The sequence below is a fragment of the Lathamus discolor genome, chromosome 14 (assembly GCF_037157495.1).
Source record: "Lathamus discolor isolate bLatDis1 chromosome 14, bLatDis1.hap1, whole genome shotgun sequence".
Taxonomy (NCBI): Eukaryota; Metazoa; Chordata; class Aves; order Psittaciformes; family Psittacidae; genus Lathamus; species Lathamus discolor.
Window position 1 is genome coordinate 8,268,256 of NC_088897.1, and position 27,073 is coordinate 8,295,328.

The 27,073-nt window shown below is 36.0% G+C and overlaps 3 protein-coding genes across 6 annotated transcripts in view; 1 reads left to right on the forward strand and 2 right to left on the reverse strand.

The window, feature by feature from the left end:
- Window positions 1-1,322: 1,322 nt before the first annotated feature.
- ASPA (aspartoacylase) lies at window positions 1,323-10,744 on the reverse strand. 4 transcript variants are annotated; one of them, XM_065694636.1, is made up of 7 exons: window positions 10,653-10,744; window positions 8,705-8,967; window positions 6,531-6,726; window positions 5,293-5,386; window positions 4,421-4,528; window positions 3,407-3,516; window positions 1,323-2,879 (listed from the first exon to the last, which is right to left on the reverse strand). In XM_065694636.1, the coding sequence occupies exons 1-7, from the start codon at window positions 10,713-10,715 to the stop codon at window positions 2,667-2,669; spliced, it is 1,047 nt and encodes a 348-aa protein (XP_065550708.1). In that variant the 5' UTR covers window positions 10,716-10,744; the 3' UTR covers window positions 1,323-2,666. The 4 variants fall into 4 exon arrangements, with proteins under 4 accessions (XP_065550708.1, XP_065550709.1, XP_065550710.1 ...); XM_065694637.1 differs by having other exon boundaries at window positions 6,531-6,723; window positions 10,653-10,707; XM_065694638.1 differs by lacking the exon at window positions 10,653-10,744 and adding an exon at window positions 10,184-10,310.
- Window positions 10,745-12,548: 1,804 nt separating this feature from the next.
- Window positions 12,549-19,019, forward strand: SPATA22 (spermatogenesis associated 22). The gene is made up of 9 exons (XM_065694641.1): window positions 12,549-12,669; window positions 13,802-13,894; window positions 14,307-14,435; window positions 15,177-15,231; window positions 15,365-15,460; window positions 16,519-16,867; window positions 17,172-17,301; window positions 18,130-18,227; window positions 18,561-19,019. The coding sequence occupies exons 2-9, from the start codon at window positions 13,852-13,854 to the stop codon at window positions 18,750-18,752; spliced, it is 1,092 nt and encodes a 363-aa protein (XP_065550713.1). The 5' UTR covers window positions 12,549-12,669; window positions 13,802-13,851; the 3' UTR covers window positions 18,753-19,019.
- A 731-nt stretch (window positions 19,020-19,750) lies between these two features.
- Window positions 19,751-27,073, reverse strand: part of LHFPL7 (LHFPL tetraspan subfamily member 7) — a 62,419-nt gene continuing 55,096 nt past the window's right edge. The window contains exon 3 of the mRNA XM_065694640.1: window positions 19,751-23,004. Within this exon, the coding sequence (XP_065550712.1) occupies window positions 22,778-23,004 (227 nt within the window). The 3' untranslated portion in view covers window positions 19,751-22,777. The remainder of the gene's footprint in view (window positions 23,005-27,073) is intronic.

The following is a 27,073-nucleotide window of genomic DNA, read 5'->3' on the forward strand; positions in this document are numbered from 1 at the left end:
TTTGAGTTCGTTCAGTCACAAGCTCTTTAGTTTTCCTACTTGGCTTTTCCATGGTGTTGCATGTTGCTGCATAAAATAAGTTATCATATTGGAAGTTCTTCTTGCTTAAAAGCAAATTAATTTCTTATTTTCCTGAAATGGCTCAGTACAGAAGTTAGTATTTCTTCCCAAAATGAGCAAAATAAGTTAAATGCAATTGCAGACTTCTAAAGTTTTGGGGTTTGGTTATTTTTTTATTCAGAGGACTCTAATGCATTTCTGTAAGAGTTTTTATTTCATTATCTGTCATGACCTAGTTTAGTTTTTACTTTTCTAATTTATGTATGTATATATAAAAAAAATGTTCAATGTACTTTTAAATTTCAATTAATATATTGTGTCTTCAGTGTCATGGGCTTTCATCATATCTACTCTTTTGGTGCCTGTTTTAAAGGTGCTGTTTAGGTAAGACTCAGGTGAATTCTGTTGATGTTCGGATGATAATAAGAATTGCATTGGATTCTTACAGCTAAGCCTGTGTGCAAAATGACCCAAAAGACTTTCTTAACACAGAAGAGAACATGAGGGAACTCTTCAGTGGAAAGGATAGTGCAAAGCTGTTTGCAGGGATGGTGAACGTGGGTCTCGCTACACAACTGGTCGTCTAAAGATGCCACATCCTGTGTTTCCTACCACGTATGGCCTGGATAGATGAAACCAGGTTGAATCTTCAATTCAGTTACATTTTTACAGGGCATAGGAATTTGAGAGGAAGCACATCAAGAGACCAATATAATATCTGAGCATTGTCTGGCCTTCTCAGTAGGGTATGTGAGTATGAGAAGAAAAATTCCTGTGGTCTTGGAATCTTTCATTTTTGCTGGTTAATTCTGCATTGGAACTGCCAACAAAGAGTATTAATTCCCTTATGACTGTGCAGTTCCATTCAGATTCTTTTGAGTGCCAGTTTTTGTACCAAAAAAAAAATACCTCTTCACATATACTCAGGAACCAGAATAAACTAGCCTGTGCTGTGCTCCCCATTGCTACCAGTAGACTTGTCACTGGAAACAAGTTGATGTATCTCTGCACTGTGCTGAAGTCACACCAAAGGTGTAGCCATAAAACAGGAAAGACACAAAAAAAGTCACTGTGCTGTGCCAATGACCAAGTACAAAACTTTATAATAAAACTGAGGAAGAAGGTGGGGGGTTATTTCTGAAAGTTCTTTGCTGAGGAAAACCCCTTTTTGTGGCCACAGAGCCCTGCCATGTCACACACACAGTCTATCTCCAGGCTGTTATCAAGAACCCTGTGAATAATGACTGAAGCAGATAAATCTGTACTTTTTATACAATGTTTATTTAAATTAAACTTGTAATTCAAAAACCATTGTCCCATGTTTCTGTTTTATTGCCATAGGACCTACACAAAGCGAGGAAAAAATACTTAAAATTTAGTAGTAAGGAAGATACAATTTGGGGGTCATCTAGACAATGAATCTTTCAGTAAATAGTCAATTACTGTATCATTATGCAAAGTTCTTGATGTTTTCTCTAGCCTCAGTTATGTTAAAAACAACTTTAGGAAAGTAATTAAATCCCCAATTTCCTCTCTTTTTGGGCTACTATGACAGGCTTTCTCTCTACAACTCTAGATCAAATCAGTCTCAAAACTCTGAGAAGTCTCCCCATACGGAATTCTTCCCAATTTCCATTCTGAAACACTCAGGTATGATGCGTGCATTGCTCTTCATTAAAACCTGAGTAATCACCTAATATTGCCACCTTCACTGAAAACTTTGGGGGTTACAACATTTGATTAAAATCTGATTTGGCAAATGTTATCAGCAGTAGGTGCATTGAGCTGGAAAGTTACAGATCTGTAACATATCTTTTCTCCATTGCAATAGAAATTTTCTTTAAAAGTTTCATGGGATAAGCACATCTTTTTCCTGAATTTAAATATTGTTCCAGTATGTTTGCAGCTGGTGGACACCTCCTAAATGAAAACCTTTTTGTCTTTAATCAGAAACAGCCTGAATTAATCTTATAATACTTAAAAATTAAAAAGCTTTAAATGTCATCTAAATGTATGCTTTTCAGAAATCATATGTTTTTAGCTTATTTTTATCTTTGTAAGTATAAAAAAAACCCCAAACCCTAAGGCTTCAACTTCAGTATGTCATGGGTTAGTCCCACATGAAGATAATAGAAAAGAATTTTGATATACATCCCCTCACTCTTTTTCTCTCTCCCTGGCTTTTCCTTTCTCATATTTTGCATGTTTATCTAAGGAATAAAAAGTTGGGTTATTGGAGGTTTCAGGTTATAATGCAGAAATGCTGTTATTTTTTTTATATATAACACAGTTCTGTGGATCAGCATCTTTCTATATGATGCTGGATGTACGTTTTATAGCCACTAACCAGTATATGGTAGTGTGTGAACTAATAAACATCATAAAAATATTTATTCTTTGCATCTATAGTGATCTATTAGAACAAGTGACCAGTAGTCATAATGAACGTTATGACAGTATGTTTCATCTTAAAAGTGCTCAGCAATGTTAATTAAATTATGATTAAAAATTAGATTCTACATTTGTTATTCCACCAACGACTACTGATTGACACTGGATTTCAGAGAGGAAATCCACTTTTTGCACGGAAAATCCGTGATGAGCTTTTAAGAAGTGCTGTGGTCTAAGGCTGAGGATCTGATGTGTTTTGCAGTGAGTTTAATTTTTACTGTTTTTACAAAAGCTTGTTTCTTTTCGTAATAAGCAGCTTCATTAATAAATGTTGGATAGACCGTACAGTTCTCTTTATATGCAATTACTTCTCCATCAAGAGTCAAAAATAGAGGATCACCGTTGTTCAGTGGCTGCCAGTCTTGATCCTTAGGGAAAGAAAATAAATAGGATATATTTACCTTCAAATTTTCATGTATTTCATGTGATTTCTGAGTTTATGCTCATTAATTATATTTTCTGCAGTTTATGGCAAAAGCATTTAAAAGAATTCCTCTTAATCTTCAATATGTAATTTCAGGTGTCTCTCCCTTTTTCAGGTTTGTATAGAATTCAGTGGTAAAGGTGAATTAAAAGGAAACTGCAGATGCTCACAGTTGACATCAAACAGACTCTCATTTTAGAATTAAAAAATTGATTTATAATTCAGAATTTAAGCTATCCTCCTGCCTTTTTCTTTTCAGTTTTAGATTCAAAAGTGACTTTAGTCTCGGTGATTCCCAGGGTATGACCTTAGTGATAGAACTTACTACAGGGAAGGTCTCAGGTTTTTTCAATAAACCCATTGTTAATATTGTCTCTTTAAATATTTACTATGAAAATATACTACAGTGTAGCAGAAGAAACACAGGAATACTTATAAAACATCACAAACAGAAACTATTTTAGAATTTACCTGAAGTTTAGGGTGAATAATAGCAATAACTTCATCATTCTTATTCCTGGGATAATCTACTTTCTCCATTATTTTAAAAACCTCAATTGTACATGGTGGAAATTCCTTTCCTAGAAAGAATAAATGTAATTTAATGTCAAAAATGAACAGCTGCCTGTTAAAAAGAACAAAGCATTATTTATTCTCTTTAGAATGGCTCAAATCATTAGGTTGTATCTTGTCAGAGTTTACACCAGCAATTAGCTCTTATCATAAAAATGTCCAGCTCCAGACTTTTTGTCCCCTCAAAGTCAAGTTGCAGAAAGATGGTCCAGTCATGTATTGTAGCATATGAAGCCAGGTCTAAATTTGCTACTGAAATGTGACTTTTCACTTCATCCTTAAAAAGGTATATTTATCGATGAATCAATGAAAGGCCTGTATTTGGTAGGGCTGTACAACACAGGATGGTATCAGTGGTATTTATCTTTACCATTCCAGCACAGTAATGGAGATTCTAACACACACAATTATATTCATTTCTTTCTACTTCCAAAAAAAGCCCACTGACAAAATGGACTCTTAAAAGAATTTTAAACACCTATTTTTGTCAGTATTTTAGGTGGCACACAGGTAAAACAAAATCTTACAGAATTTAGTGACTTTAATTTCAGATAACATTGCACAGAAGGTGTATAAATTAACCCCCTCTTTCTTAGTATTAATTTCTCTATGTATGTTCTCCATGACCATACTGTACAAATAGCTGGTATTTCAGATTCTCAAAGCATCTGTAAGGTTTTAAGATCAAGTAAACTTACTGAATCTTTAGAAAAAGGAAATAGCCTTAAAGCTACCCAGAGGAGCTATACAGGAATTCTGACTTTCTGAGGCCACACAGATGGTCTTGAGAACAATCCTTTCCCCCTTTTTCCCCGTTTAAAATATTGTAGCCTACCCTATTTTTTAAAAAGCACTATCTTGCAATAGTGCACTGATACAATAGAGGCTGTATTTTCTTGTTACTTACTCTACCTTCATTAAAAAGTTGCACAAAATCAAGGCCATGTTTTACAATCTTCCTCATTTTGTCCAAAATGTCAGCTCTAACAACACCTTGTGGCTGGGGACCCACCTCCACGCCTGTTTGCAGATGAAGGAGATTATCAATATAGCCATAATACATCACATGCTTAGATTACACAGCATAAACAGATGTCTGATTGGGTCTATGGCTTATGTTTAAGAGGAATTGTAAAGTACAGTTACAAGATTTTTAAGGCAAGCAGAAAATTTGGCTCACGGACAAGATCAGTTGAAAGAACCATATGTACATTTTGGAGTGTCGTACTAGGGTCAGAGAAAGGGTCACTACGTGTATTTGTTTCTCTTATGCTTTTCCTAATCCTAGCTTTCCATGCTGTATTTTAGAGAACTCATTGTTTAGCATGAAAAGCAAGCTAATGATTTTCTTTCTATGGTCATGATTCCATAAATGAAAACGTTAACCATTTCCATGCAGAACATCATTTCCCCCTTCCTTTATCATATCTTGTCTATTCCCCTTCTCAACTAACAACCAGAGTTTCAGCCAAGGCTTATTTAGAGGATGTAAACATTTCTTTTCTGAAGCTTCTTCCTTATCCTCATATATCATAAGTATTTTCGGCAAACTGTGAGTTAACTGAGTTTAAGCATTTCCATCTGGCTTCTGTATTTTGTAAGCCAAGTATAAATCAGAACTCTTCAAGAGAAGGGATAATCGGAGAATTTAACTCAGTAAATATATTGTCAAACACCTACTGGGGATCAGAGCGCTCTGTGTAGTGAAATTAACATATCTGAAAGCAGACATATTTTAAAATACTTTATGGTGGGTTAAAATAGTCTTTATTTTTCATATTTACCAACAGGATGTTTTGCTACAGATCGAGTTGTTGCGTATTTCAAGCTAGGATGTTCGATCAGCAAAACAGGACAGGGTTCTGGAGCCAAAGCGTTCTGTGGAAATTGTTTAAAAATGTCTTTGTTATGCAAATATTTTAAAATGTTGTGCCACAAAAGATTACTGATGCAGAAGTGATTTACACAATGTCTTCAATATGTTGCCTTTATTTCATGGCCCTCAAAGAAGTAGGACATCTTTAGAAAACGTACAAAGCTGTATTTGTTTCTCTCCTTTCCATTAACTCCTGCCAGCCATGCCTCACTGAACTTTGCTGTCTCCTAATATAACTGAATACAGTTCTAGTCTTAAATTGCTAACAGGAAGGAAACTACCCATCAGTGTTCCAGAACTTAGAATCAGAATACTGCAAAACAGATTTCAAGTATCTTTTTGTTAGACCTAGATTCTCTTACAGGGATGTGGATTGTGAGTTAAGCCTTATTGCAACCTTTTTTTTTGATATAGAAACTTATTTCAGGCCTGTTTCCTGATCACTGCCTACCATTGCTCTTCATATAATTTTAGTCATAAGCTTTCCATATCTTCAAATATTTTATAAACATTTAAATGGGATACGTATAATAAGAAAAAAATCAAATGTGAAAATAACTTGTTTCTAAGGAGAAGAAAAAAAAGCCTAACCTTGATCTCATAAGTCACTGTTGAGGTCAATCAGATTACACTTATGGCAGCACTTCGCAAACCTCCCTCTATCAATACTTATCAGCTTCAGGAACCACAGAATCAAACAGCTTCTAAAGACATATTGCTATTACTATAACCACTGATGAAAGGAACGTTTGTCATTACCTACTTCCATAATTTTTTTCCTGTCTTTATTTCATAAAATTAATATTTAGCTATTTAGCATGTGTGACCAAAATTTATCCAAGTTCCTGACGGATCAGTGTGAAAGCAGATTAAATTACATTCATTTTCATATGTGTTACCTCTTTTCCTATCAGTCTTACTATCACTCATTTTAATACATGAAGATTGAGTTCAAATATTTATTACCTGACATTATAATCAAAATATTAATTATCTCTGATTAAAAGATCAGCCTATGAGTGATTAAATATTTTAAAGTTTTGCAGAATAAAAAGTAGTATATTTAAAGAAACTACAAAATAATATATAGTAATACAACATTACAACTAATAATCTATTTTTATAGTTCATTTAAATTAATTTTACCTTGATATAATGCAACATTTGAATTGTAAAGTCATCCCTGGAGTTTTCAAGAATAAGGGTACCACCCATGTTAGAAGTGGTGTTGTGAAGGTCAAAAATAAGGTCATACGCATCATCACTACCTTTGGGACCAAATATATGATTGATTTCCTGAGCCCTTCTCACTTCATATGGAATATCTTCCACCACTGGCCTGCTGTTAATATCAGTACAAAGAAATTAGTAAACTCATTCCATGGCTTTACAGTCAACAACATATGTATACCCTTTTTTTTAATTCCATTAACTGACTGGAGTTGAAATCACCTATTTTGTTAGCAAACTGTTAAAACTTCGTGCTTGAAAAAAGCAAGCATGATTGTTAAATGGGTCTTACTATTCTGTACCCTGTGTAGAAGGATAGTAAGATTTATCTGATTTTAGCTGGAGCCTATATTCTTCTCACTTACTTACATTAAAAAATTTCCCCCCTATGCATCAAAGTAACTCGAAACTAATCAACAACTTAAATCACTTCCATGACTGGATTCAGCTCCTACTGCAGATGGTATTCTGGTATCAGTCCCTGCCCTTTTACCTGGACATCACTCACAAAGTCTTTTGTAATTTCATTTCTTGTCTTCTCATATTCTGATCAGACTTTTACAGTGTACTGGTTTGAGCCATCCTGACCCTCAAAGGTCATAGAAGATTTTGCTACTTCAAATCTATTCCTGTAGTTTTAATACATGTAATCTCAGCTGATTATGTCTGCACTACACTTTAAAAACATGGTCTTTGCCTAAGGAAAGCTCTGGGATCTGCTTCTTGTCTGTATAAGGGCTCTAGAGGAAACTGATGTATGACACAAATTTTTTACATAAGCCACTCAAGCTCCTTTTTGTATTTTTATGATTCTGTGTATCACATAATCTACCTTTATATTCTTTAGTTCTGTCTTTGAAATTCAAGGTTTCTTTATAGAAGACTGTTAAATTAATACTTCTTATCAAACTCAATAGGACTTTCCACCATTGCTACCAGTAATATCAGGATTTCGCTCTCTTTTTTCTTATTTTGTAAAATCGTTTGCAATCTTGAAGAGTCTACACTTAAAGGGATCAGGTGAAGGTATTCCAAACAGTTAATAGTGTTGTAATAGGACTGGGCAACTTCATATGATTTAATGAGGACAACCTGCAGATGCCTTAATCTGCTGTTTTTTCAAGTGTTCTATGTTCAAAGCAGCTGAAAACAAACAAGCTCATTTTTTATATAAATATGTTTGTCCTAAGTAAGCAATTAAAAGAATGACCTCAACTCTTACATGTTAAAAAGTCTGTTTATCTTCTATATAGTAACAACAAAACTCTAAGATGAAAAGGAATGCAGAGTAAGAATAACCGTGCTTACAATGTAAGTGATACACGTTTCTTTCAGTAATATTCAGCTTTACCATTAAGACCTTTCTGAAATGTGATTACCTGTTTAGCATGTAACTGTACCAAGCATAAGGATTTTTATACAGCAAAGTACACCTATGAAATAGATGTTTCAAAAGCTGAGAAACATAAAATCCCATTATAAATGTAAAATCAATTACTATCTTACATAATTATAGATTTAATTTCCTCTAAAATGAGTCAGTTAAATTATTGAGACTTTTTGGCTATCATTTTGACATAGAATATATCATTTCTAACTTAGTTGATTTCAAGTTTTTATCTTTCACTGTATATAACTGAAAGTAAATACACTTCCCCAATTTGTATGCCATTTTTTCAGATACTCAGACGTCTAAACTGCTTTTATCTGTTTTCTGAATACAATTATACTTGCAGGAAAATGAGCTCCAAAGCTGAATTGCACAAGAAGACATGAGAAATAATTACTTTGCAACTCAGAACAGCAATACTTAAGTTTACACAAATACAACTAATCCAACACTAATTTAAAATGCTGTATTTGAGACTATATGTGGGTTTAGACTCATCCTACTAGCAAGAGGTTTAAAATGAATCTGTTAACGCTCACGCAATTTGTTCTTTTTGGGTTAAAGGTCAGTAATTTCAGTTATGTGACTGCACAGTTAAAATAGTAGTGGAACTTGTGCTAACATTTTAATCTGGAAAGGAAGCTCCTTACAGCTTTAAAGAACAGAAAAGTAAAACAACAGAAAGGACAACTATTCTTACCCAAGATTATCAGAGTCAAAAACACGGTTCAGATCACAGTCAATGTATCTAGTACACTTCTTCACAGCTCTTGGGTTGGTAAGAAATGGTTTCACTTCCATTCCTGTTCTTTGAATCTCAGCTCCATTCTCTTGCCAGTGCTTGACCAAAAACACCCCTGATAACTCATTGCCATGAGTTCCCCCGAAGATAGCAACCCGTCTTACCGGAGGTTTACAAACAACAGAAGAGGAAGTCATGCTTTTCAGCAGCTCTAAGAAGTGCTGAAAGCAAAACAGAAAATAAAGTAAAACTTTTGTCTCAGAAGAAAAAAACCCAACCCAAACCCACACCTTTTTTTTAATAGTGAATTCTTTAAGCCTGTTTAGGTCAGATGTGAATGAAAGTGAATTAACATTTCTCTAAGAGTTTTTGACTCCCGTTGTGAGGCGGGGAGTTGCTAACCCAGCACTCCTCCCTCTCCAGGAGCCCTCCCCTTCATTTACCATATTTAGTTAATGGTACTGTTACACAGTTCAAAAGTTAACTTCTCCTGGCAATCTCTATTAATATATGACATATAGGTAAATCTTGTATGAATGACAGTATGAAAAGACCTTTTTAATGTAAACTTTAATAATGCACTTAAATATCTCTGACATTTTTGCATTGCAAACTAGGTGTAACAAGTATACTCATGGATGTTTGAAGTTACATAAACATTACAGCATGCGAGGGCAGAATTATTTAAAGAGCAAAACCAGTAAAATGAGAATCATATCTTGGCTCTAGATCAGCACTTAATGCTGAAACATCAAGTACTTTCATCTAAAAAAAACAAGAACAGCTGAGTTCCTCAAAGCATGTTGTTGCTTGTATAACCTTTTTTGTTCTATAATATCTGAAGAACAGCGATTAGAGGGAACACTAGCTGAAATTAAAGTGCAATTTATCCACAACTGACTGCCCTAATATTCCTGGCTCTAGTTCTATCTCGCGATCTGCTAACACAGACCTCTAACACATTGAAAGAACTCTGCCAGTGATGACCCTTCTAACTTCTGCAAACTCTTATGGAAAAGGAAACAGATACAGACCACAATGGGACAATAGTCATGTCACCCCCCAAAAAAAGCCCTGAGTCAACAACTGGACTTCTTCCACTTCCAAAAGCATTCAGACAGGTTTCTGAAACTCAAGCCAAAGAGCAGCCGTAACTTCCATTGTGAGGATCAAAACATTCGAATAAAAGGGCTTAATAACAGAAAATAAGCATTTTGCTCCTGTGACAGAAGTATTTGCAACTAGCAGCTGGCACATGATATAAATATAAAAAATGCCACTTTGCAAGGAAAGGAAAAAAGTTTATTGAACAATTCCTTTTTATTAAGATTATACTCCAGCGACCGAGAGAGTATTTGGCTAGTGCCTGGGAGAGGCTTTCTAATGCAGGCTGATATATGGTAGGTCTACAAACAGAAAGCTAAACACAGGACTTACCTAGACAAGTTCTGCCAGGTATATTATTTCCTACAGAAATTGCTCTGTTTCAGCCTATGCACACAGATTTGCTGCACCTTACAGCGAGTTCATACAGAGAGACTGTTTACTTAGACACTCAACTGTGTTATTCCTGTACTTAGAAGCTGTCAGGTACTTAATTTTAGTAAGTAATCTATTAAACAAAGCACTAAAGTTGTATTTTACAGCACTGGGCAGTCTGTTCTGCCCTTTGACCTCGGTCTCTTTAGCGGTGGTGCCAAAATGGCTATTTACACGCTGCCTGAAAAAATGACTCACGCTCTGAATCTCGGTTTGCAGAGTTTAAACACCACAGCGGTCTGAAGAGCAAACGGCAAGACACAGACACACAGTGCTGGTACGAGTAGCTTTTACTGCTGGTGGTACTGTAGCGGTTATAATTCCTTGCAAAACGCTGAGTGAAATGCAGAGATTGCTGTGCACTTACCTCATTGAACATGCAAGAAGTTTGTCTCCTAAGAAGAGCTTTCCTAGGACAGATACAGTGCATTTCCAAACATGAGTTTAGGAACTAAAGCCATGGAAGCTTCTTTTATACCCTTAGAGCACATTAACTTCTAAACAGCTTTTAACTCCTGGTCTCCCAGGACATTACAAGCACCCACAAATCTGTGGCATAAATGAAGACACTTGAAAAGTTTCATTGTTCTGAATTAACCACTGGGACCAATCCCTTATTCCTGTGCTTTGCCAATGCACTTTGACAGATTATGTAAGATCATATTTAATTTGTTAAGAATTCAGGCTGGTTTTCTGTACTAGATCCAAGTATCTGGTAGTGCATCTGAGAGCTTAGAATGTGTACCACGAGCTGAGAAACAAACGCAGTAATAACACATATATGAAGTCTGGCAATCAAAGTCACTTGGCAAAGGCGTGTTTAGGAGGGGTAACGTGGCTCTCCAAAGCTGCCTCGGACTGAAATAAAAATGGTGGGCTCTAACCCTGCTGAGCTCTGAGATTTTACACAGGAGCCCGTCAGAACTTACTGCTGAAGACAGTAACCTTTGAAACAGTAACGGCTGACAACCCGCCATGAGGAAAACCCAGAACAGCCAGCAATGCAGGGAGCTTCATTCATCTCCTTGTTCGCGTTCACACAGCTGTGGGTATTCAGCTCCCACCCCGGGATCAACACGTGCTGAACCTGGCACCACCTGGGCCCGTTCCGGGGGCACGGAGATCATTGAACCCCGCAGAGGGCCCGTTTGACCGTTCCTGCTGCTCCCCCTGCCGCCCTCTACCCTGCTCGGGGCCGGGCGGGCAGACCGTCACCGGCGGCCTCCAGCGGCCGGTATCACTATCACTAATCACTATCACTATCACTATCACTATCACTATCACTATCACTAATCACTAATCACTATCACTATCACTATCACTATCACTATCACTATCACTATCACTAATCACTATCACTATCACTAATCACTATCACTAATCACTATCACTATCACTAATCACTATCACTAATCACTATCACTATCACTATCACTATCACTAATCACTATCACTATCACTAATCACTATCACTATCACTAATCACTATCACTAATCACTATCACTATCACTAATCACTATCACTATCACTAATCACTATCACTAATCACTCACTATCACTAATCACTATCACTATCACTAATCACTATCACTATCACTACCACTAATCACTATCACTATCACTATCACTAATCACTATCACTAATCACTATCACTATCACTACCACTAATCACTATCACTATCACTAATCACTATCACTAATCACTAATCACTATCACTATCACTAATCACTATCACTATCACTAATCACTATCACTAATCACTATCACTATCACTAATCACTATCACTAATCACTAATCACTATCACTATCACTAATCACTATCACTAATCACTAATCACTATCACTATCACTAATCACTATCACTAATCACTATCACTAATCACTAATCACTATCACTAATCACTAATCACTATCACTATCACTAATCACTATCACTAATCACTATCACTATCACTAATCACTATCACTAATCACTAATCACTATCACTATCACTAATCACTATCACTATCACTAATCACTATCACTAATCACTAATCACTATCACTATCACTAATCACTATCACTATCACTAATCACTAATCACTATCACTATCACTATCACTAATCACTATCACTAATCACTAATCACTATCACTATCACTATCACTAATCACTATCACTATCACTATCACCATCACCAGCACAGCGGAGCGCGGTCTGTCAGCGCCTTCCCCCCCTTTTCTCTCTCAGGCGCGAGGACGCGGTTGTCCCGTCCGTTATTTTTGGCGGGCTTCACCTCAGGCGCATCCTTCGGGCTGCAGCGGGGGTTCAGGCTCCTTGACCCCGGGGCCGGTGCTGCTGCGGGCGCTCAGCCTGGTGTTTCCTGCTCTCCGTCCTGAGGTAACCGTTTTCTATAGTTCTAGCTCTTGGGTTTTGGCTGCTTCTCTTGAAGAGAGGACAGAAAGCAAAGTGATGCAGTCCAAAACCCTGTGCAAAACCAGGTCGGGCTTCGTGAGCTGAAAGGTCGGGTTTATGGGGCTTTGTTTTACTTGCTGGTGGCCATTAGGCTGCACAGTGCTAGCAGTATAAAGCAAACAGCTCACTAGAAGCCGCTCTGATGTTGTCACACATGTAATTGACGCAAGTCAATTACGAATACGGTGCATTTCCAAACCCTAACAGGAAAAGAAGTGTAAATTGCCCCATTAGTCTAGCTGTAGCAGATAATTGTGCTTCATTCTTACCAACATCTTTAACAGCTGCATATGATTAACTGCCAGATCAGAATAAATGTAGAGATGATGTCTTACTTATACACAGAAGTATGAGGTGTTATTCATACGATGCTAGAGGCAATATAAGCCAGTAACTTAACTTTGATAGAATAGCAACTAAAGCAACCCAACAGCCTGTGTAGTGTCCTTGATGTACACAGTAAGACATTTACTATAGAAATAGATTAATCAGAAAACAAATACTTCAAACTGCCTCTGGTATGCTATGTTCATAATATTTGGCTGATAATCATGTTTTTTGACTTGTGAAGTATTTTATGTGTAACAAAATTGGCTCAGGGTTTTAGGTCTGTACCATAAAGTACAGAAAAGAAGTTTATTGAAGTGCGACACTAATTTTTTGCAGAATAGTTAAATCAGCTTTTATTCCGTATACCAAAGCCGTATACCTTGCTGTCACACTTTGCAGCGAGGCAGAAGTATGGATTTTCTATTAGTGTTCTCTTTTCAGGAGTTAAAAAGCATTCCTTGTACTTGAATGTATATGTACATCTAAATTCAGAAGTGAATTCAGTATTTTTACAGCATTTAAAGGACAGAATGCAACTTTGACTTCAGAAACATAATTATTTGGGCCTTTAATCTGTGAAGAGCATATTGCATGTTATTTGTGTACCCCTGGATCTTCTAAATCCAGTACAACTGGGTGTACAGACTGTTAAACTGACATCAAACCATGTAAAATCTGGATATTACAACATGAATTAGTTTACTTTGCTTCTCTAACTTCCATACAGCAAATTTGGAGTAATCAATACACTGTTGCCTGTTAAGACAGAGAAAAGAAATGAAAAGGAGTCTAGCTGATGCTCCAACGCGCAGCACAGCAGGTACCAAGCATTCTTTTGTGCTTTACCATTCATGCCTCATTAGGCTTATATATAAACATATATACATGCGTGTTATGCACACATGCAATATTCATCAAGACTATACAGTATTCAGCCCTAGAGCCCCACTGCCCAAGTGGACTTGCATGGTTTATCTGTTTTATTGCAGCATAGGGCAAGATGTTGAATGGGGTCAGAGCACTGGTCAGAGGGAAATGTTCTGTTCATGGGATTATTTGCAGGACAGAAGGTTGGGAATATAAATTCTGTGAGACAGTGGCTGGTCTGTTATGTGTTAATGAAATAAATTCCTATGGGGGATTTAAAATAAGTAATTTTATTTACATATTTTTAAATGTAGATTGTGTCTCCTTTTGCTATTGGTATATTATTATTTGAATTTTAATTTTAGGTTATCTGCCTGTACCTCTGTTCAATCAGAAAAAACGAAATAGGCAGCCCCTGACTTCAAATCCACTTAAAAATGAGCCAGGAACCAGTTCTGAAACTTGTACTTATGACTTTTCTCCCACATCATTTGGTAAATAAGATATCTTCTTTTTCTTTTCTAATTGGCTCTACATCCAAGTAGAGCTTAACTTTATGATTGTATTTTATTAAATTAGACATTGTCTTTGTCAAGAACTATATGCATCCATTATGTTTTCTCTGAAAAGTTCATTATGTAAAAAATGTCCTCCAGGAAATTTCTTTCTCCTCTATACAATTGAGCTTTTTATACTTTGTGCCTAGAGGGAGTTTGACTCTTTGTCTGCTAGAGAATGAAGTAGCACTGGCATTTAAATAGAGTCTCTTGAAACTCTGACCTTTTGTTTTCAGTTGATTTCAATCAACATTCAAGTCCTGTGTTACAAGAAGAAACATTTATAAGATGTCTTTCTTGTAATATAGATGAGAACTGGTTCTTCAAATTGTGCTTGGGAAGAATGATGCAGAATTCTTCCTTTAGTACTTTAATTATGTTTTGTATATAAGAAAATAAACAAGTTTATTTATAATAAAGTAGGAGTCTGTGCTAATAAGTCTAAAGTCTGTAACTTAACCATTGTCTGGAGAAGCAACCTACGTGTTAGAAGTTGCCTTATAATTACAGATATCAAAGGATCACATTCCCTCACCCTTTTTTTCCGCTTCCCCTTCCTTTGTGAGACAATTTGTGGAACATTAAGCAGATGAAGAGTAAGAGCCCTAAGTAGATATGTTACTTTTCCAGTCTTTTCAGTTTGTACCCATATTCAGTCCTTTGCCTTTTCATAATTAGGCTGGGGATCTGCAAACCCAGAGGTGGCTGAATTACAGAAAGCAGCAAACAATGGGTATGTAAAAGTATGATATTTGTTGTATGTTAATTTGTATTTGGGTACTAATTGTTTCAAAAACTATCATCCATGTGTCTCTTACAATAAAGCTGCTACTGTGTCACTGATACTTTAAATTTATCTTTGAAAGCCAAACAGAACATGCGATGGCTCCTTCCCTTATGAAACCACCAAATGCATCAAAGTCTTATTTAGCAAATGCTGGAAAAAACTTGTATGCCTGCAGGTTGGTGGCATCTTGAATTTTTATTCTCCTTCCTTAACAAAAATTTTCTCATGTGAAAATATATCTTAGATTTTTCCACATTATTGTAGCATTCAGAGACCCTTTCAATGCTCAGATCATCACTATAGTCCTAAATAATTACATTGTGCTTACAAGTGAAAACCCACAGCAATCCAGTATCTTTCCAGTGTACCTAATGAGGTCTGTTAATTCGACCCAATATCTAGCCTTGTTGTCAGGCCTAAAATTCAGTCTTACCATAAAAGTTGATTGAATTTTGCTGGTCTTAGATGTTTTTTGGGTTTTTTTTGAGACTCCCCTTTCCTTAAAGTTTTGCCCACTTTCCAATTTTACCAATAGATTCAAGTAAGTTTCTATCAGTGTACATTAGGGCAATTTTATATCAAAACATTTAATCAAAATTGGGTATGATTTTGAACACTGTGCTTTTACAAACCTAGGAAAAGCTTGCAGATTCAGATGATTATTGTTGGCCGGAAAACTTCCAGCGATGTTATAATTGTCCTTTTTCTCTTTGTTTCCTCCTATTCCTTTTCAATGGCAAAAAGAAAATGAATGTTTCAAACAAATGCTTTTAAAGGCAAAATGGAATGGAGGTGGAAGAAACTTCAGAATGCCTTTATAAAAAAGTGTGTTAGAAATAATAAGGTCAGGACTAGAGTTTGTTTTAAAATGGTTTCTTCAGTGATGGTTACAGAAAAATTTGGAAATACCACTCTCAAGAGAAAGCTTTCTTATTTTGAGAGTTACGGAAAAATAGTCAGTATTAGGTTAGAAAGATCCTTTATAGAGGTGGGACAATAACTGAGCAAGCTTTTCAGGCCTATTGAATTCAGCTGGATTTAAGCACAGGTGTGATCGCTGCCCTGTATATGAGTAAATTTTAGTGTATCCTCTAGTGCTTTGAGTCTGAATATTTAACAGATGTTTCTAAAGCTAAACCAACAATATGTAGGTTGTTTTATCAGACTTTAATTACATATCTGAGTATTCAGAATAGATATTGTGATACTGAACTACATTATGTTGTGCTGCAGGGCAGAAGAGAAGAGTCCCAGTGCTAAAGTCTGGAATAGAAATGCTCCTTTAAGTAACATGAAAGATTCAAGACCTGAGAGTGGAATTATTCAAAAGTTTGAGAACCTTTCAAATAGCATGAAAACTATTCAGCAGCAAAAACCCCCTAATAACCGTAATTCATCCCAACTTCTGAAAACAACAGAAACAGGCCAAACATCAACATCTAAAGCTCAATGGCCAATGAAACCTAACACTGTTTCAAGAAGTCTGCAGGACCATAGTCTGGCATATAAATTCACCTACAATATCCAGCAAAATAAAATAAATGAAAACAAATTTGACTGTGTTCCAGAAGACAAATGTCAGGTAAACTTATGGAGTTAATAGGAAAATAAAATGAAAGAAACAGTAAAAAAAAGGAAATTGAGGGAAGATGAGGCTTTCATCAGCCCTAGCTGGCTTAGAAAACCCTTACATTTCTGAAAACTTAGAACTGAGATTTTCATACTATAGTAGCCTACAGTCCTCAGTGGGATCATATAAATTGACAAGGAGTTGTTTGTAGACTAATTTTAATGTAAATACTGGATTTTTAACATAATATCTAAATGTCTATGTGTCTTTTAAAATTGTGTGTTTATCTCTGACCTGAGTCATCTTCCTCTGAAAGGAATTTTTGTCATCTCAATTAAAAATTAAAGAAAAAAAGAATTCTTTGCGTATCATATCTGCAGTCATTGAAAGTATGAGGCACTGGAGTCAATATGCTTATAAAACAGCACTGCTATTTGAAGTTTTAGGTAAGCATGGAAGATTGTGCTATAACTGATAATAATGGTACTGACAATAGCCACGAGAAAATTTAAGCAACTGTAGAAACAATAGGCGAAATACTCAAATGCACGAAATACTGGCCTGAGCATTCTGATTGTCCTGCTGGGACATCCATTCAGCTATCAAAGGTGGCTAAAATAGGTACAAAATGGTCATTCCCCAACATTTAAGCTCTTTCTGTCCTGTTCATTTTCTTTCCTTGTTTTTAGAATGTGTTACCATAATTTTTCCTATTTAATAGGAACCTTCTGTAGAGAGGTACCGTTTTACAGTAATTTTTAATACAATTGATCTTGTCTGGAGCACTTTTAAACACAGATGGCTTTCAGTGTGTTTCATTTTGGTTTTAATTGATGTTACCTGAGAAATGAACATGACGAAAGACTGGAATTACTAAATCAAGGTAAGAATATACAATGTAATGGCATCCCAAAAAACTGTTATTTTGACCAGGTTGCAAATATTTAAAGTTGATTTGCATATGAAAAACTTAGAGAATTTTGTTGTGCTCTGCCTAAGGAGGGAATAACCTGTTTACAGTGACAGTTCTGAAAACCACATTTAGTCGCACAGTTTAGAGAGATACATGCAACTGTACTGCCGAAAGACTGTGTAAAGCACATAATAATATTGGAACTTCCACAGCTGTCAGCACAAGTTCTCCCAAAAAGCTGATTCTGACTTTCTGTCTCTTAGTGCTTTGGTGTGTAGATGCTGTCATAGTATCTTTGTGTATTATACTTAGTACCGCTGTGATGTTTGCATCGTGATTTATCTTTTGATGCATACTGCAGGCACCCTGGATTCTGCAGTCACACCTGGAACATATGGGGCTAAGAATTTCCTTTTGAGGGATGGGAAGGAGAGTCTGCCTTGTGTATTTTATGAAATTGTAAGTATTCTGTGTCTGTATGTAACACAGACACTACTACCTCTAATTTATGAGGCTAATAATAGGTTGTTCTGATAAAACAGAAAATTACTATGTAAAAGGGAAGCTGGATGCTTATACCGTCTTGTCCCAGTCTGATTTAGAGCAATAATCTAGTATTCAGGCATCCTCAGACCTCTGTTGCAGCAAAAAATGTGGGACTTTCAGTTCAGCTTCAGTTGATAACAAAAAACTGATTTGAATTCCATCTGTGATGTAGGCTTCAGACATTTTGAAAGCTTTTCTGTTAGGTGATATAATTTTTAAAATTTGTTTCTTATGCTTTCGATGAAGGACCGGGAGCTTCCGAGACTAATTAGAGGCCACGTGCACAGGTGCATGGGGAACTATGACGCAAAAAAGAACATTTTAAAGTGTGTCTCTGTAAGACCAGCAACTATTCAAGAACAAAACACTTTCCAGGAATTTGTTAAAATTGCAGACGTTGAGATGACAATGTACGTCAAAACAGCGAATGAAATTTAGAAGTTGGGAGGGTTGTCCAGAACCAGTTTTCACTAATGATTACCAGTAAAGGCTGGATATCCTAAAGCATTTGCCAACCCTAATACTGAAAATCTGATTCAGTAATTCTAAATAGCACTATATTGTGTTATCAACCAAATGTTAGTAACAGTTACAAACAAAAAGGTTAGTAACAGTGTTTTGTTTTCACTACTACATTTTTATAGCTTATCTTTCCCAGTTAAATATGTAATAACAGGGGTTTGTTAGCTAGTAGATTAGATTTTACTGGAGAAATTTTGAATTAAAATGTTTAAGCTTTGTTGTAGTGCAAGTGGCTTCGAAAAAGATCATCAACCCTAATTCAGATTGCCATTGCTTTTCATTTTCTTCAATATTTAGAAATTCCTTCAATATCTATTTCAAGATGTTGACGATATTCTTTGCAAAGTTCTCTTTGACTCTGCATGTTGCATTAAAGCTGCTTTTTGGTAGGAAGTAAGAAGGTAGTCTTTATTCCACTTCAGTTCCAGCTAACAGATTCCCTTTCCTTTGTTGGCTTACAAGAACATGTGTAAAAGCTTTTCTAGAAATAAATAGATAATACAGAAAGACTTCACAGGATGCAGCTGTATATATTAGGTATTCATATGGTTCTTGTTGATATGTTATCTGATTCATGGGTTTTCTTAAATAAATAATCAGTATAACACCTGTATAAAACAGCAGCAGACCCTGAAGCTGTAGGAAGATTGCCCAAGGACTCTCAGGAAGTTGGGGAGAAACAATTATTTGAACACAGAACTTCCTTGCTTTTGCCATAGCAACATCTTTCATGAAGGATAGTCCATATGCATGTTTATGTTTCTTTGCCATCAAACATTGACTTTCATACATTATTCCTGCTGTTTCTTTTTCCTTTTCCCTTGGCTAGTTCCCTTACTTCAAAAGCTTTGTACCAGATCTATCAGGAATTGTAAAACAAAAGAGTTGTCAAGAAAACACTGAACAGTGTGATATCTTTTTAAATTTATTTTATTATACAGTGTTGGCAGTTGGAAATTTCACATTTAAAATAATTGAAATATTGTATCCAACAAGTCAAATACAGAAAACAGTTAATATTCTAAAAAGGAGCCAGCTAGTCAACGCAGAAACACATTAATGGAAAATACAGCCTTTAGTTACACTTAAAAAATTATGTACTTAGAATAAAACTTGAACCTGGTCCAGTAAACCATTTGACTTCTAACAGAAAAACGCTTTTACACAGTTTAACACGCAGACAGTCTTTATTCAAAAAAGTGATCTGTCAGTGTTAGCATATGTGTGATTAGCAATACCCCCCTCAAGGTTCCAGTTGAGGATTTAAAGTATGTGCTTTACTAACTGCTTAAGAATCACTTGTATTATCATCTCTTCTGTGCTAAGCTGGTTCTGAGTGTGGGTGTTTCAAGGGGAGTTTTGTCTATCCAGTTGTAGAGGTCATATACATATATTTGATTTCCTTTATATATTATAAAATATTAAAGAAAGTTCCAAATGGAAGCATTAGCTTAACTCATAAAAGATGCAGAATATTACAGGATGTAAAGCTGAACGATGTTCACAACAGAAGAAGTTGAGTTTTAAGAAGTAAAGGATTTGGTACAGCAGTGTTGTAAATTGTAAGACTCTGCTGTAACAGTTATTTAAAACTACAAAGGAAGCTGCAGCTATGGGAGTAGTCCTGCAAGCATCTGTGCGTGGCATCAGTGGTGCAGTCCTACTGATTTCAGTTGTCTGATTGATGGTTCCACTTCTGCACATGTGAAAGATATGACAGGAATAGGTCATCTATGTCTGTTAGGTATGTTATGGCTGTTAATAAAAATCTAAAATAATTTTACTTTCCATGTTTAGATCTTTGCAGAAAAATTTTCTACTTTACACTAACAAATCACTTTTTCTAATGAAACAGTAAGTGAACAGTCGTAAACATTACACAAAACAGAAACCCCCTACATAATACAGTTTATACACATCACTCAACATTTTCCAGTTGTTGGTTGATTGTTGGGTTTTTTTTAACCATATTGATCCTGTCTTGTATAATGGTTCTACAGTAAAGGCACAGGTTGGTTAGGAAAGAAAAGCCTGCATCTCCATCTACTTCACGATGATTATTTTCTCTTTACGTGTTGTTCGTTATTCCTCACTTTTCTGACTCTTTTATGAACATTATCAATTTCAGCCATTCTTTAAAAAAAAAAAAAACATTACTGAAAAGCCATTACTGAAAAGTACACTACTATACAGAAGTGACTGAAATTTTTTCTTACTTTAGTGGCATTCCTTCAACCTATTTTGTTAACTATGTGGAAGATCTAATTCCTTAGTCACTGTAAGCAAACCCACACAGCTTGTGCTCTCTCTGTCAGTGTACTTAATTCCACATTGAAATCTCACTTTCAAAGATTAATATTGGAACTTGTTACTTTTACATACAGGATTTGCTTTTAGAGTGCATAAAAATGTAACAACAGACAATTGCTTTGGAAAACAATGCAATGTTCTGTTGAAGCTTAGAAGGGTGAGGAATGTAAACAAGGCTGCAGAAGTCTGTGACATTTATTAAAACACAGTGATTGTTCTGTTCGAGTTTTCTAATACATCCTCAATGTGTCTCTGTCTGTCCCTTCATGTACCCTTTTCATTCAGAAAAAAAATAAATTCAGGAATCAGTTGGACTCAGCTAAGTGAAGAATAATAAATTTGATCACTTGGTTTGTGCCAAAATACAAAACTAAGAAGTACAGCTCTGAATTAAATATAATCTATGTGATTATTTCTTTTTTTATTAATAAATAATAGAAAATAAAGATGAACATAGAATTCGATTTTAATTTAAATGAAAAACCTAACAGTGGGGTGAGATTAGAACCCAATGTTTTTTTTGCTTAAGGCAATCAAGTGCACTTATTTCAGTGCTTGATAGTAATGAATTCAGTGCTATTGTGAAAATCAGACTTCACAAAATTCACATACAAACTCATGAAATATGGCCATTTACAGGTTCTGACACAGCATGAGATTCTTATTAATCGTGTTCAGTAGCATTTCACTTTTGGGGTTATTTTTTACAATAATGGGCTCTTAACAGAAACGGAAATATTAGAATCTAGTTCATTCTGGCTTGTATTTCATTACATATAAGGGCCATCGGGCATTTTCATAAACAGATTTTTCTTTTCAGCCTTAAGAAACATACAACAAAACCCCAAATCTCCAGTTATAATAGTTCAAATAATTTTGTAAAGTTCACCTAAATGATAATTTAAGAAATGCAGAAAACAAGTTTTTTTCCCCCTATTGTTAAACTACTAAACCATCATGAAGCCTTTGGAAGTAGTCAGATATCTCTCTCTTTATCTCTGAAAAAATGTAATTAAATTTTATGCAAGTCTTCATGAAGATGACTAAGTCTTGAATATTAGATAAGTATTAAAAAGTGTGCTGACAACTTGCAATATGCAGGTTCTAGTAATATACATAGATTAAAAAGAAACCTTTTTCTTGTATACAATTCCTTTTAGATATTCAGCTTAATTTTAGACCCATGGCTACTAGGAGGTGCTTTTTCACTAGTCAAAATAATTGTAACATAAGATCATTACTGACTTTAAAATTACTGGGTTCATAAAACTTTTGACAATAATATATAAAAAGTGAACTGAAACTTTTAAAAGACTTACAAGTTTGAGACACAAAAGAAACTGGGAGGTAGACAGATGTTTTGAGGATAAACAGATTGTTTTTGTCTAAGGCATTATGCCACTATATGTTTAGAGCAGTATAAAGGCTGCTGATTAATCTTCAATTCCAGAGTGTTCGCTGCTCATACTTACGGAAGACTATCAATGCACTTTTGGTCTTTGTGATTCTGACCTTCTCTTCCCCATCTCCTTTTTTTCTCTTTAGCAATACAGCTAAATGGAAGTGCTATTAAGAATTTCTGCCCATTGCCTGTAGACAGGAATGTTCTGTTCTTAAACAGTAATAAAATACTATAAAATAGTAGGTATTGGAGTTGGAGATATGTGCTCTTTTGGTGCATATTTTGCAAAGAATGGTAAAAAGACAGACAACATGACCCCAACAATTGCCAGCATATACCCCCATCCAATCTGGCAGTCTCCTGCATAGTAGATGTCTGAATTCTCACAGAATCTCTTCACAGTAGCAGAGTTGAAACCAAAAGGGTAAACCAAAAGCCCAGAAGCCATTATGAACACTAGAGGAGAAAAAGAACACACCAGTTATTATTGGACACCTAATTCCTTTGCAAAAATATTCTTCTAGAAAGACAAATCTGTTCTATTAAAATCAGTGGAAAAAGTCATAGCTTAACAAAGCAACCCTCATGATTGGTAGATTATCTTCCTTGTCATAATTACCTCTCATGGACAGCAGTGTCATAACATGGTAGTGAGTTGGCATGGGGATATTTTCATGAGAATTCTTGCCCATTACAGAACTTCAGAATCGTTGTGATCCAAATTACGTAGCCATTTAAAAATTAAGATGATTCAGATATAATGGAATCCAGATGAGAATAATGCTTAATTTTGCAGATTCCAGACCAGCTTGATTTTCTTCTCAATAGCGTTTTTGTACTTGAGACAAACAATTACTTTGTTCTGCCAAATAAAATCATTCAATGAAAGAGTTTAAAAGGAGTTTAGAAGGAGTTTAAGATTCTGCATATTAGATTCTGGTAATTGCACTTTCTCACTGATCTCATGATGACAAAAACTCAAATCGTTTAAAATACCTGTATTTGACCCAAAAATTGTGAGATGGACAACAGTACAATCTGAATTCTTTTTAGTTCGCGTTTATTTAGCATTGGAGTCTTTCTGTACAGCTTTAACTCTCCCTGTAAATGTAAGGATTAGAAAAAAAAATTAACTAAGATTGAGACCTAAAATATTAAGATGTAATGTTCCTGTGTGACCTAATTTTGACTGCTTGGGCTCTAGAAACACACAATGAATATGACAGGACATGCTGTAGAAATCTAAAGGTTCAGTACATAAAGGAACAGAGTTAAAGTACTGGGAAATCTCTCCCAGCAAGTCATCTCTTACTCCTCCTACCCAAATGCAGAAGCAGATTAATCCAGTGCATAATGAAGAAATATGTTTGAAATACAAGTAAAGCTTAAGCCGCCGCTTGATGTTGGAAAGCCAGACCTGCCTCCTGCAATGACAGTCTGTATTAGCTGTATTAATAGAACGTCACAGATTTTACAGTCTTTAATGAATACACGTTATATTTAAATATCATGGCTTATGCAATTAATTTAATGAACAGCAGAACCACTTTTCCAGCTTTGAAAACAAGCCTGCCCAAGGTATAAATCATGACTATGATAAAGATGAGTCAAAATCTTCCAGGTGCAGCTGTTGGGGCCTGTTTCTGCCCATTTTTTTCATTTTATCCTTTCTGCTAATGACCTAGCAACATTTAAAAATCTGTGGTGTATTTTAAAAGGCCTTATTTTATGTACCAAAAAGATACCATGACACAGTCCCTTTTTCTACCTTCCTGTTCTTCTGGGATAGTCTTTTGTTCAAATTCAGGGTGAACTGTTAGTGATTCAAGATTAGAGGTAATCAGAATTAAGTTATGTTTGAGCTGATAGATAATTCGTAACCAGCAAACATCTAATGAAGCACCAGGATTATAAAACAAACACTATGTGTAATCACCTCAGGTAGGACATGGGCATCTTACTCCCAGTTACAATACTGAAGAGGCTTAATCTTAAAGGTATCCACTAAAAAGAGCAATCACTCATTAATCTTTAATCAAAAAATCTTTAATAAGCTTGAGGGCTAGATGAAGTAAAAAAGTTTAACACAGCCTGTAAAGTCCCTCAATAATTTGAATTAAAGCTTTTCTTCTAGTCTAAATGGAACTGCCAAGTTAATCCTTTGTGAAAAATCAAGAATACCAAGAAAATGGAAATTAAAAGGAGAGAAACTGGAACAGAAGCAAACTTGCCAGTTGGTTTCCCTCTAGGGTAACTCACATATGGGCACAAAGAGAAACCACCTGCCAGAAGCAGAGGTCTCTGAGAGCAAAGTGTTTTTACCTGCCCTTGCTCTCACAACCACTCTCCTTTCCTTGAAGCCTCTACAAGTAAGTTTTCAGGGGTTCCCGAGGAAAGGATCCTGTGCCTATATCCTCTCCCCAAGCTCATGGTGTGTGAAGGTGACACTGCAGAAGCCAGTGAAAGGAAAGATCCTCCCCAGTGCAGGCAACACCCCTTAGTATTCAACCAGCTGCACCTGCTACGGGTGTCCAGGGCAGGAGCAAGCTCCCAAAGCTGAGCACTGAGTTCCTAGCAGCTGTGCTTCTGCGTTTAAGAGCTAAAGTTAAACAAACATACAGAAACTGAAGCTAAATACGAAGAAGTGGTATTTCACAGATCTCCCATACCTACACACATATGACACCACTAAACACAAAATGAAAATACAACGAAGTTGAAGCTAAACTAGACACACAAACACCTCATCTAGCAAAGGTTACTTAGTTTCTCAGAAAAAGAAAGCTAAGGGCCAGCATGCTTCTTTTGTTCAGTAGCACATCCTGAAAGTTGTGTAACACTCTCGCATGCCCAGGAACATTCCCAGAGCACCCCTTCTGTAATCAGAAACATAGGAAGCAACCTTGGAGAACAACCAGAAAAAAAGAAAGACTTTTCCTACTGCTGTTGTAAACTTTGAGAGTGTTAAACAGCAAATCTGACCAATAAACTGAACCGTATTAATCCATAGACCTGGGCGGGTCGTAGGCTAATACAGGTAGGAAGCAGAACAATGTCCTGCCTAATAGCTACAGCATAGCCCCACTCAAACCCAGACTGCTCGATCACATAAAGAATCTTGAAATAGCCCCGTGGTGCAAAACCTGCTGTGAAATGGTGGGCCTGTGTGCAACAGAAAGCGAGCCTGTTTTAAGAGAAACAGAATTGCTCCAAGCAAGCTGCAGCTCTGGAATTAAAGTTTCAGTTCGTTCACCTTTTCAAAGCCAAAATAGTCCATGCATCTCATTCACTCAAAGAAAACATTGTGCAGAATTGGAAACAATCTTTTTATGATAGAACCCTTTTAAACTTTGCTATTACATTTTGCTGTTTTCCTGACACTATCTCAAGCCCTTGCTCTACTTCACATTATCTGTCCATACATATGTTTTCTTTTTGATTGTCTTACACAGAATTATTTTGAAGGTTGTGTTTTATGGGGGCATTGGTGTTTTGATTATTGTATCTGCTGTGTTGTATGGTGGGACTTAATGGAAGATGCTTTGCTTTTGAAGGCTAGTAATAATCTGTCATAGTTGAATATAATGTATTCACATCTCAAACAGGCTAAAAAGTTACCCATGGTTTCCTATCCTCAGGCATGTCACAGAATGACCTCATTATTCTCATTTAGGTGCCCTCTTTCTTACACAGGCTCAAAATATTGAATTGCCTGTTATTATCAGCAGAAGCCAAGCTTTCAGCCATGGTGCTAATGACTGCTTAATAGTGCTGTCTGTCAGCAGTGCTGTTAGCTGGGAAAGCACACAAAGAAACAGTGGGGCTCCATTTAGGCTCCTCATATAACACTTACTCCTCTGCATGATTTTCCAACAACAAACATCACTTTTAAAAGTGTCAGGATACAGTACTGAGAGCATCTTACCATTGTGTGTAGTGCAAGCCTGCTGTCATCCAAGATGATGAGAAGGCTCAGGCAGCAGATTTGGGGCTGTTATACAATATGAAACATATAGAGGATAGAGGAGACTTGCGACTAAAATTGATAGCTGGAGTGCTTTTTATAACATGGCTTGACCGATCAGTGGATTCCCATCAGCTCTTGGGTCTTGTTAAAAACAAGGTTTTTTTGTTGTTTAATTATCTGACACATGGTGTTTGTTATTGCTAGGTCCTCGTCACCTGTGTTCTCACCACTAACTCACAGCTACTGCTGACTTCAAGGCAGTTTGAAGCCCAGTCCACGTGCATTGGCTCAACTGTAAGTCACTTTTTATTTCTACTAATAATCTGCCCTCCCAAACACTTACAGTCTCACCCTCATCCTATTTACTTCACTGGTGTCTTACAACCAGATGGTAGTTTCTGCTCTGAAAGGTTTCCTAGTCAAAACAGGACCTCTGCACCGTGCTTCTGCTCCCTGTATATGCCCATGGCTTAAAAAAAATACAGTTTACTTATTTTTTTAAGTAGATTCCTGAATTCATCATTTTCTAAATAAAGTAACTATAATTAACAGGAATAA

Coding starts and splice junctions, on each gene's coding strand:
- ASPA (XM_065694636.1), bottom strand. CDS start 10,715: ATGCACTGTATCTGTCCTAGGAAAGCTCTTCTTAGGAGACAAACTTCT. Junction 4,529..5,292: donor TGTAGCAAAACATCCTGTTG/GTAAATATGAAA, acceptor ATCTGCAAACAG/GCGTGGAGGTGGGTCCCCAG. Junction 3,517..4,420: donor TGTGCAACTTTTTAATGAAG/GTAGAGTAAGTA, acceptor TATTCTTTCTAG/GAAAGGAATTTCCACCATGT.
- SPATA22 (XM_065694641.1), top strand. CDS start 13,852: ATGAAAAGGAGTCTAGCTGATGCTCCAACGCGCAGCACAGCAG. Junction 14,436..15,176: donor CTTTTCTCCCACATCATTTG/GTAAATAAGATA, acceptor TTTCATAATTAG/GCTGGGGATCTGCAAACCCA. Junction 15,232..15,364: donor CAGAAAGCAGCAAACAATGG/GTATGTAAAAGT, acceptor TATCTTTGAAAG/CCAAACAGAACATGCGATGG.